Genomic DNA, 15000 nt, shown 5'->3' with positions numbered 1-15000 from the left:
TGTGTGTGTGTGTTCTTTACGAGCTCCGTCTGGGCAGATGAAAACTCTGAGGCCCGTCTCTGTTCTTGTGTGTGTTTATTGGTTCGGTCTTCCAGCTACCTTACCGTTTACATAACGCTCTTAAATACAGATATATTTATAGATTTATACAGAGATCAATAAAATCAAATGTCTAAAAGTGATTAATATTCGCTCGTTAATTATTATTAATGTAGATCGTCATGGCAGCACCTCTGAATACATCATCATTAATGTCTCACTCAATCAGATACACTAATAATACAACAGCAGCGATGCCACCCCCACACACACACACACACACACACACACACACAAATAATACAACAGCGATACCTCCATCCCCCCACACACACACGTTATTCATCATCATTATTATTATTAATTAGTCTCTCACACGCACACACACATTCAGAAAACAAAAAAGTGGGCAGGGCTTTAATATCCAAACGTGTTCTCTCCACTGTAAGCCACATACAGGAATCCGTCCTCGTCCTTCTCCTTCTCGTACAGCTGTCCCATGGTCAGGCTATACACACACACACACACACACACACACTAATGTTGAACCTTTGTGGTTTGGCACTATAATGTTTCCTGCTCAAAATAATTTGACATGTTTACATAACATTTGTAGATTACAGTCATATAAACGTCTGAGTCAGAGACGTGTCCGAGTCAGAGACGTGTCCGAGTCTAGCACACACCTGGACTGTGGGACCGTTTTGTCCACGAAGAGGAAGATGGCTTTCTCGGAGGGCAGTTGGATGCGTTTCCTGATGATCCACATGAACTGAGCCACAGTGATGTCCGATGGCACCAAATACTTACGCTTATCAATGTCCACTATCTGAGAACCCGACACCTTCTCCACGATCACCTACACACACACACACACACACACACACACACACACACGGTCATTACAAGAACACAGAACAGTCTCCAGACTATAAATAATAATATGAGATGAGAAGAGCGAGCGATTGTTGCCATAGTTACTGGCTCACAGGAGGCTCCTTGATGAGGTCAGAGGTTGGTCAGAGACTGAATTTGATTTGATGTTTAGTGTAGAAACCATGAAGTATCTACGATAGTTACACACCACGTCAGCTCTATTTACAAAGAACTCCAGCAAACTCATTCATCAGGATTTAAAAGATTACATCATATTTACATAAAGAAATAACAGGATTAGAGACATTTCACAAATCTTTTCCTCAGATTTTGCTAATTAAATGCAGATTAATGCTTCTGATAGAATGTTTATTATTTCAGATGAGAGAAAATCAGAGCGTTTCAAGACGTCCTACAATTGTTTGGCTCTAACACGGCTGGGTCACAAATCAGGTGTCCCAATACTTTTGCCCACACAGTGCACTTCAGGTGCTACAGGATTGTAAGGTATGTTTATGACATCACTTCCTGCTGTTCTCATGCCGGTTTAATGGGAAATAGAAGCTCGGTGAATAAGATGTCAGACTTCTGATCAGAAGGTCTCGGGTTCAAACCCCAGCACCATTAAAATGCCGTGTTTTCCCTCACCTGCTCAGGTGTGCAAATGTGATCACTCATTGATGAAGAAGGTGAAATTCCACACGACATTCCTGCTGAATTAATTTGGTATGATATTTATTACAGTAATGACTGTCACCACATTCCTTTTTGTTTGCTTTATGCAAATAAATTAAACTGTTTGAACTGATGTGGATTTCCTCTCGCTCCTACAGGTCACCTGCTCTGCTGGAACTCCTCGTCTGATCGCGGTCTTCTTCCTGTGAGGTTCTGTACTGATCTCACCTCATGTTTTAACTTTACAAATAAAAAGAACTGAAACGATGTTCGACTGTAATGTTCTTTGATTAGGAATAAAACGGCGAGTTTGTGAGGGTCTCCACAGCAGATCATCTGTCTCCATACCCCCCCGTCCACCAACTACCTGCATGTCTTCCCTCACCATATCCATAAACCTCCTACTTGGTCTTCCTCTTTTCCTCCTTCCTGGTGTCTCCATCCTCAGCATTCTCCTACTGATATACCCCATGTTCCTCCTCTGCACATGTCCAAACCATCTCAATCTCACCTCCCTCACCTTGTCTTCAAAATGTCCAACATGCGCTGTCCCTCTAATAAACTCATTTTTAATCCTGTCCATCATCATCACTCCCAACGAACATCTCAACATCTTCAGCTCTGCTACCTCCAGCTCCACCTCCTGTCTTTTACTCAATGCCACTGTCTCTAATCCATACAACATCTCAGGTCTCACCACAGTCCTATAAACCTTCCCTTTCACTCTCACAGATACTCTTCTATCACAAATCACTCCTGCTATCACTCTTCTCCACCCACTCCACCCTGCCTGCACTCTTTTCTTCTCTTCTCTAACACACTCTCACAGATATTCTTATTTAAATTCAGCAGCATGCCTGAAGAGTCGAGACGGGGTTCCAACGAATGACATTTTCTGCCAACTTGCGATTTTTTTGGTACTTCTACATATAGTGTCTGGTCTTCACCAGATTTCTCTCACATCATCTCAACACCCTGCTTCCCACTCGTTCATATAGAACCTACAGGCAGAGAATTCCACCGTGATCCGAACTTTCAGCTCATGAGTGAAACTCAAATCGCTCTCCAATCCCTCTGGCTAAAGTGATGGCTCTGATTTCCTGTGAAGGCGCGACTCGAATTCTGGGTTCTCGTCTCTTGAGAAAATGATCTGTGATGGTATCTAAGAGGAACAACCTGTTCGATTTTATTTCACATTAATGTAAAAGAGAAGGTTCTCAGTTTCTAGAAGAACAACTTGCTGTCAATCATTCCTGTTCCACATGATGAGTGTTTTTATTGTGTTCTTTTACAGTATTTGTAAAAGAACACAGTGTTTGATAATAAAACGTGGATCTTCACATCCTGTAAGGAGGTAAAGCACCAGCATTAGAAGTCTGAAGTGTTTTTATCTTCGTTATTGCTGTACAACAGTCTTTGGTGAACTGAGTGAACTTCAGCTTGTTCCTGAATTACTGAGGTGAGGATTTGGAGGAGGAGGAGGAGAAGTGGAACCTCTCCCTGTGTGATGATGAAAAGAAAGCTTGTTTTTTTTCTTTCCTTTGTGACCTCTCTGTGAAAAATCATTCAGGTATCATGTTCCAGCAAGAGGAGGTGATGGACGTCTTTATTTCCCCACACTTTCTGTCTTTACCATCATTTCATTCTCTTTCGTTCACTGTCAGATTCATTGTTTAATGACTGACACTCATTTCACGTAAAAAAAAACAATGAAAAAATTCCACACGGCATTCCAGCTGTGTGACTCCTCCTGCCTGATCTAATCTTGTTTTTATTACAACCACAACGACAGCGAGGCTTTTGATTGCTATATGACAGCCAATTTTATTGTGTTTAAACTTGTGTGTTGAGTCACATGGGTTGGGTTTGTCTTTTCTGCTGAACTGAAACTAGTTGTGAATTGTCTATTTTACAAACCGTAAAAACAACAACAAAAAAAAGTTATAATAATAATAACAATAACTTTTGTCTATACAGATCTCAGGGAAAACAATACCCAACTACCTGCATGCCGTAGCTTCACCTACACTTTTGGCCTCCTACTGACAATTTCTTCTATAATTCTGTTTTCCTGCGTCTATGGAAGCTCGAAGAACCGTCTGGAAAACTGTCATATGGTAAAATGATTTTGAGGGCCTAAACAACATCTGCACCAAATTTGGATGCATGTTTATAGGTGGAATTCTTGGGGTGAAATCTTGAACCTTCGACCTTCTGATCAGTAACCCAATACCTTAACCACTGAGCTCCCACCTCCCTACCATTGATCCGTCTTAAATTTTTTTTGTCTTCTTAAAGGCACAGAATTCCACCAGTGTCCGTGAAAAAAAATCACATTTATTATAGAGTTATAGCTGTGATTTCCTCCGACTGTGAAAGTCAGAGTCTCGGTGTTTGGCCCCCTTTTTTTTATTATTCTTTTTTAATCTGGAGGGATCATGGATATGGAGTGTTTTGTGAACTGGGATATTTGTATGCTGTCGTCTCCTCACTCTCACACGTTCACTCAGGCTTGTTGATGGTGGTGTGGTGGGTCGTCTCTTATCCCAGAGATCCTCATGTCTGTTTTTTCTTCTGCTTCTCCATTTTAGTTCTGCTGCTGTGGCTTCTCTTAATCCTTATTTCTGTCATCCCTTTACTCTCCTTCTCTCTTTCTGTTGAGGTCCTAATGCTCCTAAAGTTTTTTCCAGATCTGCCTGATAAATTCTGATGCTGTTCCTGCTGCTGAGAATGTTCTCCACATTAACAGTCTAAAGATCTGTGAGGTTCCTGTGGAGGTTAAACTCAAGAACCATGAAGAGGATTTTGGCCTGTGATTAATATAAACAGGTGAAAACCTTAACAACGATGGAATGTTCGTTGTTAAGGATGAGTGAGTCTGGTTCCTCTCAAGGTTTTCACAGTCACCTCAGACCTTTATTAGAGATCAATTATAGCGATAATCAAATTGATGATAAAGAAATAATTTAAATTCCTCATCTAATTATTGTGATGAAATATCTGCTTTGAGAAAATATCTGTTGTTGGAAATGCTAAACAAATAAATGTGGATTGATATAGAGACAGACACACAACACAGACACACACACACATATAGAGACAGACACACAACACAGACACACACACATATAGAGACAGACACACAACACAGACACACACACACATATAGAGAGACACACAACACAGACACACACACATATAGAGACAGACACACAACACAGACACACACATATAGAGACAGACACACAACTCAGACAGACACACACACACAGACACACACACAGACACACTCACACAGACACACTCACACACAGACACACTCACACACAGACACAGACACACACACACACAGATATGGAGACAGACACACAACACAGACACACACAGACACACACAGACACACACACACAGACACACTCACACACAAACACACTCACACACAGACACAAACACAGACACACACATAGAGACCGACTCATAACACAGACACACAACACAGACACACAACACAGACACACCCATCAAAAATGTACCTAATGGAACAGAACTGTATGATTACTGACGTCAGGAAAAACTACACCAACACGTGAATGAGTTTGATGAAAGACGTACACAATGCACTTGATTATCATCTGATCTCTCGGACCAAAACAGAAGCCGTAAACAGAACTTAAACACCACTTACATCTCATGCTTTATAATTTTCTCTGTAACGTGACACTCTGGGAGATTTGCTTCCTCCTTATTAACTCCAGCAGAGCGTAAAAAAAAAGGAGCGATTATTTCCAAACAAAGAACAGCAGCTTTAACTATAAACAGATAAAAACTGACATGATTCATAACTACGGCGATCGAATTGTTTGTGTAATAAAACAGTTTAGAGCGGCCTCGTGACCTAGTGATCATCTGCTGCTGGAGCCCATCTGCCTGAAAACTGAGATGTTGATTGAGATGCTTTTCTGCACACAGTAAATTGTGTTTCTGTCTGCAGAACTGACACTCGCTCAATGGTTTTTGTTTTTCGCACCAGCGTGAGTCACTATTCAGACTGTTGTAGGGAAAAAAATTAGGAGAGATCAAAAGTTTCTAAAATACTCAATACAGCTCAGATGTTTGATGTTGATGAGAACATTACCTTCAGCAGGTGTTGTGTTGATAATGTTGGTTTATAATATAATTGTCAGAAATGCTACACTGCCAGTTCTGTTACAATATATCCTACTGCTCAGTTTTATTTCTTTTTCATTATTTCATTTCTTGGAAATTATGATGTTTCCTAATAAGCTGAATATCAGGATGGTGAAAGAATGAGTCGGTTGTGAGACAAGATCCTGTCAAAGACTCGTATTCACACAAGCAGTTACACTGGTGTAAGTGCTAACGAGATTTTACCTGTGTGTGTGTGTGTGTGTGTGTGTGTGTGGGTGTGTGGGTGTGAAACTCACGGGAACCCTGTCGGGGTATTTGTTTCGGATCTTGGCCGACTCCACACACCGGTGCTCTGCAGAAGGAAAACATCAGAACAATCAGAGCCATAACAGACAGTCTGACATCACCATGAGATCAGGATCCTGATTGGTCAGAAGGTGTTGATTTATTCTCTCTAGGGTTGAAATGATTCCTCGAGTAACTCAAATACAAAAAAGCTAATTATTTGCCTCAATGCTTGATTTACCGTAATTCCCGGACTATAAAGTGCACCCAAATTTAAGCCGCACCCACTGAATTTTACAGTGATTTTTATTTTGAACATAAATAAGCCGCACCTGTCTATAAGCCTCAGGTGTCTACACTGAAACTAATGAACTTTACACAGGCTTTAATGAAAGACAGTGTCTGTTACACCATGTAACGGGTGAAATATGTTGCGCTTCCTTTAGGAGCAGAGCGGTATTTTGGGAAAAGCCTGCCACTGCATTTTTCCGCTATTACTGCATGTGTGCAAGACTGAGGAATATGTCTTTATTATTTTCTGATGCTCAGTTCTAAGTTTCTTTGACTAACCCGTAACGCTGTTGCCAAAAAAAATAAAAAAGCACGAGTTTTGGAAACCTGTCTGTGTTTATATGATTTCTGTTGTAACTGGAGTTAGCGAGCTCTCCCTTCACCCAGACTCAACACGTTACAACGGCTTGTATCTAAACAGTAGCCGACTAAGAAAGTCATTGTTCACTGTCTTCATCCTTCCTTTCACAACTATTTCTCTCTGGTGTTTATCTTTTGGCATCGTCGTGCGTTTAAAAATCACCCAATGGATGTTTTTCTCCCGATGCCGTGCAGCTCAGAACACAGGTGAGGTGCGTTTTTCCGTTTCCGTTCGGAAATTTCATTAGACTAATGTTATGGGGTTCAGTTTTTTGGCTTGAAGTTTGTGAAACCGGGAAAAACACAGGAAAAATTCATAAATTAGCCGCTTCATTGTTTAAGAACGTGGGAAAAAAGTAGCGGCTTATAGTCCGAAAAATACAGTAGTCCATTAAACTCCACACGGAGCACTTTGTTTCCCCACGGACTATTATTACTGATGCACCACCCTCTAAACACCGGAGCGGCTCTGGGAGTCATTTATAAACGTGGTGTATGCACAAAACAGGGCTGGAAACATGCGGACGCCACTTTCCACACAAAGGCTGTGAATTATGTAATCAGGTTTATAAATGAAAGCCGTGGACAGGTACCACCGGAGACGCTGCAGAATTAAAAATGGAGGGAATGGAGAGGAAACAGTTTGGGTTCATTTCAAACTTAAACATAAAGAAAACACAGTACAGTGTGTTTAACTTTTTAAAGTAATTTGAAATAGATTTTATGTATATATTTGTATTTTGATGTAATACAGTTTTCACAGATTGAATTTCAGCAATAAAAAGGTTCATTTTTTTAAGAACAACAAATGACGTTGATTTAAAAAAACCCGTCTTATTTTCTCCTGTATATTTACTATTGCTTTTTAAGACACATAAACTATTACTCGATGGAATAATCGGTAGAATACTCGATGACTGAAATAATGGATAGCTGCATCCCTGATTCACTCGTTCTGATATAATGGCGCTTCCATAGTAACAGCTCATCATGTAATTAGTCTCCAGTGCTAGAGTGGAGAGACGGTGAAGGTACGAGTGTTTATAGCTGCTATAACGTAAATGAGAACAGGAACTGATCTGTAAAGTGAATCCATTTATTTTTCTCGTTATAGCAGCTATAAACACTCGTAACCTGCAGAGACGTCGCTGTTGATTTTTTCCCTCTTTCTGCACATCACGTCCTGTTTGGTTTTTGTTGACTCATGACTTTAATAGTTCTCCTGTCTTCTCCTGTGTGTGTCCATTACAGCACTAAAACACTGCATTATTCAACTCCACACTCAGCACTCAGACCTGATCAATACATTCATATCTCCTGCTGTGTGAAGGGGCACTCGGGGGCAAAGCCGGGGGGAAATACTGTTGGTGGGAGGATAGGGTGGGGGGATAGGGTGGGCTTCAGAGGGGAATATTTAGGAAAAATTAGAAACGGGTGGAAATCGGGATGGAAGTGAAAGCATGAGTTTTATGGTGTAAGCAAGAGGTGGTTTATCAGGGGTGGAAGTAAGGGGTAGTTTTTTAGGGGAGGAAGTGAGGGTAGTTTATCAGGGAGGAAGTAAGGGTGGTTTTAGGGAGGAAGTGAGGTGGTTTATCAGGGAGGAAGTGAGGTGGTTTATCAGGGGTGGAAGTGAGGGGTAGTTTTAGGGAGGAAGTAAGGGGTAGTTTTAGGGAGGAAGTGAGGGGTAGTTTATCAGGGGTGAAAGTGAGGGGTAGTTTATCAGGGGTGAAAGTGAGGGGTAGTTTATCAGGGAGGAAGTGAGGGTAGTTTATCAGGGGTGGAAGTAAGGGGTAGTTTATCAGGGGTGGAAGTGAGGGGTAGTTTTAGGGAGGAAGTAAGGGGTAGTTTTAGGGAGGAAGTGAGGGTAGTTTATCAGGGAGGAAGTGAGGGTAGTTTATCAGGGAGGAAGTAATGGGTAGTTTTAGGGAGGAAGTAAGGGGTAGTTTTAGGGAGGAAGTGAGGGTAGTTTATCAGGGAGGAAGTAAGGGGTAGTTTTAGGGAGGAAGTAAGGGGTAGTTTATCAGGGGTGGAAGTGAGGGTAGTTTATCAGGAGGAAGTAATGGGTAGTTTTAGGGAGGAAGTAAGGGGTAGTTTTAGGGGAGGAAGTGAGGGTAGTTTATCAGGAGGAAGTAATGGGTAGTTTTGGGGAGGAAGTAAGGGGTAGTTTTAGGGAGGAAGTGAGGGGTAGTTTATCAGGGGTGGAAGTGAGGGTAGTTTATCAGGGGTGGAAGTAAGGGGTAGTTTTAGGGAGGAAGTGAGGGGTAGTTTATCAGGGGTGGAAGTAAGGGGTAGTTTTAGGGAGGAAGTGAGGGGTAGTTTATCAGGGAGGAAGTAAGGGTGTTTTTAGGGAGGAAGTGAGGGTAGTTTATCAGGGAGGAAGTAAGGGTGGTTTTAGGGAGGAAGTGAGGGTAGTTTATCAGGAGGAAGTGAGGTAGTTTATCAGGGAGGAAGTAAGGGGTAGTTTTAGGGAGGAAGTGAGGGTAGTTTATCAGGGGTGGAAGTGAGGGTAGTTTATCAGGGAGGAAGTAAGGGGTAGTTTTTAGGGAGGAAGTGAGGGTAGTTTATCAGGGGTGGAAGTGAGGGTAGTTTATCAGGGGTGGAAGTGAGGGTAGTTTTTAGGGAGGAAGTAAGGGGTAGTTTATCAGGGAGGAAGTGAGGGGTAGTTTATCAGGGGTGGAAGTGAGGGGTAGTTTATCAGGAGGAAGTAATGGGTAGTTTTTAGGGAGGAAGTAAGGGGTAGTTTTTAGGGAGGAAGTGAGGGTAGTTTTGGGGAGGAAGTGAGGGTAGTTTATCAGGGAGGAAGTAATGGGTAGTTTTAGGGAGGAAGTAAGGGGTAGTTTATCAGGGAGGAAGTGAGGGTAGTTTATCGGGGAGGAAGTGAGGGGTAGTGTATCAGGGGTGGAAGTGAGGGTAGTTTATCAGGGAGGAAGTAAGGGGTAGTTTTGGGGAGGAAGTGAGGGTAGTTTATCAGGGGTGGAAGTGAGGGTAGTTTATCAGGGGTGGAAGTAATGGGTAGTTTTAGGGAGGAAGTGAGGGTAGTTTTAGGGAGGAAGTGAGGGGTAGTTTATCGGGGAGGAAGTGAGGGTAGTTTATCAGGGGTGGAAGTGAGGGGTAGTTTATCAGGGGAGGAAGTAAGGGGTAGTTTTTTAGGGGAGGAAGTGAGGGGTAGTTTATCAGGGGTGGAAGTGAGGGTAGTTTATCAGGGAGGAAGTGAGGGTAGTTTTTAGGGAGGAAGTAAGGGTAGTTTTTAGGGAGGAAGTGAGGGTAGTTTATCAGGGGTGGAAGTGAGGGTAGTTTATCAGGGAGGAAGTAATGGGTAGTTTTTAGGGAGGAAGTAAGGGTGTTTTTAGGGAGGAAGTGAGGGGTAGTGTATCAGGGGTGGAAGTGAGGGTAGTTTATCAGGGGTGGAAGTAATGGGTAGTTTTTAGAGGTGTTTTTAGGGGTGGCAAAATAGGAAACGGGGTTGAATATTTGGGAAACAGAAAACAGAATATAAATAAGTAAAAATATATAATATTATTATTATTATTATTATTATTACATGATTATATAAATGACATGTTGATATTGTTAAATATATAAATATGCTAGTGTTACACACCACTTATTATTATTATTATTTTTTTTACACAAATTAATTATTTGGAATAAATTCTGTAAACAGAGAAAGAGAAAACAATAACCCCACCACCACACAATCCCCACACACACACACTACCACCCACCACACCATACTGCACGAACACCACACAATTCCACACACCAAAACATACCATACACAAACACCACCCCACCTACCACACCTCACCACCCCCACCCACCACACCTTATCACCCCACCCACCCACCACACCATACCAACCACACCATACCAACCACACCATACCAACCACACCATACCATATACACACACACACACTACCCACCCACCACACCATACTGCACGAACACCACACAATTCCACACACCAAAACATACCATACACACCACCACTCCCCAGCACCACACAAAACACCATACCATATACACACACACACACACACACACACAAACAACCCATACCCCCACAGCTCATACCCCCAACACACACACACACACACCCCCATACAAAACACACACACACACACACACACACACACACACACAGCTCATACCCCCAACACACACACACACACACACACACACACACACACACACACACACACACACACACACACACACCTGTCATTCTACTATTATTCGGATTCAGGATCTAGAAAGTTCTCTGTCTGTCGCGCGCTGTTTGTTTATCTTTCACTCCCGTTATCTCGGTAGGAGGAACCGCGTCACATCCATCACATTACCGAGAGAATGATCTTCTTTAAACATCCATTTCATGTTGGCGGTTTCCACCACAGCCTCCACAGCGCCGCGCTGATCTTCTCACCCGGAACTCAGGAGATCTCAGTAAACACACCGAAACACAACAACGTCTCAACCAAAACGTCACAGATGTTATTAGCTTGGCTAGGCTAGCAGTCTGTAATGCGCATGCGTACCAGAAACACAGACAACCCCCTTCGTTACGATGACGTCATTCCGGCGACTCCATTTCCTCGTCAGTGGTCAGAGAGAGAGAGAGAGAGAGAGAACACAATAATACACATCAATAAGTCAAAAGTTTATTTTATACACACACCCACACACACGCATATAAGAAACTGTGTGGTTACCTACAGTCGAAGGGCAAAACGTCTTTAACACAAAGCTCTTAAAAAGAACCCTTATATCCTGAATGGTTTTCCAACAATTTTGAGGAGTAAACAGAGATGTTGAGTGCTTGTTGGCTGCTTTTTCTTCACTCTGGTCTATCTCAGCTGGTTTTAGATGTGGAGATTGTGGAAACCAGGTCATCTGATGCAGCGCTCCATCACTCTCCTTCATGAAGAAATAGCTCTTCCAGAACCTAGAGATGTGTTTGGGGTTGTTGTTCTGTTGGAAATTAAATGATGCTCACACTAAGTGTAAAGCAGATGTGATGACATGTTGCTGTAGAATGCTGTGGTCTCCATGCTGGTCCTCAACTTGGACTAAATCACCATCAGTGTCACCAGCAAAACACCTCGGCAGCATCACACCTCGTCTGCTTAGAACCACAAATCTAAGATTTGGACTACAGAGCAAAAGACAGTTTTCCACTTATCTAATGTCCATTCCTTGTGTTTCTCGGCCCAAGAAAGTATTTTCTGCTTGTTGTTCTTCTGTTCTTTTCTTGCATAAAGTGCAACCTAGTGCAAGCAGTGCAGACGAAAAACAGTACAGCCAGCCAGCCAGCCAGCCAGACAGACAAGCAGACAGACAGACAAGCAGACAGACAATACACAACACAAGACAGTGCCGACTAGTAAACCTACTGTACACTCTGAGTATACAGCACTGTGTAGAAAACTATAAACACCATAACTGAGAGTAAATATAAACAAACACAATGCAGTGCAGAAAACAGCAGCAGCAGTCCAGAGGTGCAGAAAACAGCATGTAAACAATGTAATATGGTTAAGTATAAATAATAAATAAATGAATGGATGGGATGAGTAATGAGTGTAGGACCTTAATTTGCACTTAAACTGCACTAAAATTGACTCACACTTTCCTCTGCACAAGACAACTGATGCTCTAAAGCACATTAAGGAGGCAAAATTGTCACCAATGAACTTTTGATAAGACACACCTGTGACCTTGAACCCATTTCAGGTGACACCTAGTAAATCTGATGAAAGAACACCATGAGCTTGCTGAGCAGCAATCACAGCTACATGGAGATACTTTGTCCATGTTGACATGATAGCATCATGCAGTTGCTGCAGATTTGTCGGCTGCACATCCATGATGCGAATCTCCCGTTCCACCACATCCCAAAGGTGTTCTATTGGATTGAGATCTGGTGACTGTGGAGGCCATTTGAGTACAATGAACTCATTGTCATGTTCAAGAAACCAGTCTGAGATGATTTGTGCTTTATGACATGGTGCGTTATCCTGCTGGAAGTAGCCATCAGAAGATGGGTACACTGTGGTCATAAAGGGATGGACATGGTCAGCAACAATACTCAGGTAGGCTGTGGCGTTGACATGATGCTCAGTTGGTACTAATGGGCCCAAAGTGTGCCAAGAAAATATCCCCCACACCATGACACCACCACCACCAGCCTGAATCGTTGATACAAGGCAGGATGGATCCATGCTTTCATGTTGTTGATGCCAAATTCTGACCCTACCATCCGAATGTCCCAGCAGAAATCGAGACTCATCAGACCAGGCAACGTTTTTCCCAATCTTCTATTGTCCAATTTTGGTGAGCCTGTGCGAATTGTAGCCTCAGTTTCCTGTTCTTAGCTGTCAGGAGTGGCACCCGGTGTGGTCTTCTGCTGCTGTAGCCCATCCGCTTCAAGGTTGGACGTGTTGTGCATTCAGAGATGCTCTTCTGCATACCTCGGTTGTAACGAGTGGTTATTTTAGTTACTGTTGCCTTTCTATCAGCTCGAACCAGTCTGGCCATTCTCCTCTGACCTCTGGCATCAACAAGGCATTTGCACCCACAGAACTGCTGCTTACTGGATATTTTCTCTTTTTCGGACCATTCTCTGTAAACCCTAGAGATGGTTGTGTGTGAAAATCCCAGTAGATCAGCAGTTTCTGAAATACACAGACCAGCCACGTTCAAAGTCACTTATATTACCTTTCTTCCTCGTTCTGATGCTCGGTTTGAACTGCAGCAGATAATCTTGACCATATCTACATGCCTAAATGCATTGAGTTACTGCCATGTGATTTGCTGATTAGAAATTTGCATTAACGAGCAGTTGGACAGGTGTACCTAATAAAGTGGCCGGTGAGTGTGTGTGTGTGTGTATATATATATATATATATATATATATATATATATATATATATATATATATATAGTGCCCACAACACTGACTTTTGAACGCCTTAAGGCAGATTCTTTTGACCATGACAACACATTATTCATGGACAAAAAAAATTAAAATGTAAGTTTGTGATTCTGATAGAGTTTAGGCAGCTGAGAAGGCTTTGCTGGCCCTGATGGATCCTCACTGCTGGGAACTGTCCATGGTATAAGGTGAAAATCCATAGCTAGAGGTGAGGTCTAAACAGTTTTAATGTTCTCATCTGGGGCCATTCTTCACCTCTACATCGAGCACTGCCATGCTGTAAAACCTTCAACTAGCCCTGGATTATCGTGGATTATTTTAATTATTGAACTGTTCTTCTTTCTTCTTGTTCTTCTAAGATGTAAAAGTTTCCCTTTTGTCATCACCTTTTCCAACCCAGTGCTGTACACCAGTATTTCAAGTCCATGTAAATATAAATATATACGTGTGAGAAACACTTAATGTCAATCTCATAATCTGTTTATCATGTTCACAGGTTATATTAAATCTTACTCTCGTCACTCAGATCACGTACTTCCATTATTGTTTTAAATAGATACATACTATTCCCATGAGTCATGATCAACTGGAAAATTGGTGGAAGGAATAAACCACTAAGAGTCACTATGTCAAGTCAAGTCAAGAGGCTTTTATTGTCATTTCTACTATACACAGTGGTACACAGTACACAGTAAAAACGAGACAACGTTTCTCCAGAACCCTGGTGCTACACTAAACAACAACAAACAAAACAACACAAAGCTACAACACAAGCTACATAAAGTGCATCGAGTGCAACCTGGTGCAAACAGTGCAGACAGACAGTGCAGACAGACGACACAAGACAAGACACAAAACCCAATATAGCGCCGACCAGTAAACCTACTGTATACTTGATTATACAGTACTGTACTAGAAGACTGTAAAAACTATACCCCAGAAGTGACTATAAACAGAACAATGTAGTACAAAAATACAGCAGCAGTCGAAGGTGCAACAAAACAGCATGTAAACAGTATAATACAGTGATACTGATAAATGTGCAAAAAAACAGCAGAGTGTGGTACAGTCGAGAATAGCGGTGGTGGAATGGATTGAGATGAGATGAGTGAAAAATTTTACAGTTCGTTACACACATTTGAGTGCGTGTGTGCGTGTGTGTGTGTGTGAGAGTTTCGTTTCATTTCTGTGTATTGAGAAGCCTGATGGCTTGTGGAAAGAAACTGTTGCACAGTCTTGTTGTGGCGGCCCGAATGCTTCGGAATGGTAGGAGTGTAAAAAGTGTGTGTGAGGGGTGTGTGTGATCGTCCACAATGCTGTGTGCTTTGCGGATGCAGCGTGTTGTGTAAATGTGCATGATAGAGGGGAGAGAGATACCGATGATCTTCTCAG

The 15000-nt window shown here is 42.2% G+C and overlaps 2 protein-coding genes across 9 annotated transcripts in view; one reads left to right on the top strand and one right to left on the bottom strand.

Moving 5' to 3' along the window:
- wwp2 (WW domain containing E3 ubiquitin protein ligase 2) overlaps nt 1-182 on the top strand; it is a 57511-nt gene extending 57329 nt beyond the window's left edge. For all 7 annotated transcript variants that reach the window (XM_046850578.1, XM_046850576.1, XM_046850577.1 and 4 more), the window contains one exon: nt 1-182. This exon is cut by the window's left edge and continues 61 nt beyond it. The gene's annotated coding sequence lies outside the window, so the exon portion shown is untranslated.
- A 246-nt stretch (nt 183-428) lies between these two features.
- Nucleotides 429-11204, bottom strand: gabarapl2 (GABA(A) receptor-associated protein like 2). Of its 2 annotated transcripts, none has more exons than XM_046850571.1 (4): nt 11018-11204; nt 6036-6091; nt 726-898; nt 429-547 (listed from the first exon to the last, which is right to left on the bottom strand). In XM_046850571.1, the coding sequence occupies exons 1-4, from the start codon at nt 11049-11051 to the stop codon at nt 457-459; spliced, it is 354 nt and encodes a 117-aa protein (XP_046706527.1). In that variant the 5' UTR covers nt 11052-11204; the 3' UTR covers nt 429-456. The 2 variants fall into 2 exon arrangements, with proteins under 2 accessions (XP_046706527.1, XP_046706528.1); XM_046850572.1 differs by having other exon boundaries at nt 10896-11035.
- Nucleotides 11205-15000: the final 3796 nt, after the last annotated feature.

The sequence above is a fragment of the Silurus meridionalis genome, chromosome 5, assembly GCF_014805685.1.
Source record: "Silurus meridionalis isolate SWU-2019-XX chromosome 5, ASM1480568v1, whole genome shotgun sequence".
NCBI classification, from domain to species: Eukaryota; Metazoa; Chordata; class Actinopteri; order Siluriformes; family Siluridae; genus Silurus; species Silurus meridionalis.
The sequence above is the reverse complement of the archived record's forward strand: the minus strand, read 5'-3'. Positions and strand labels throughout refer to the sequence as shown.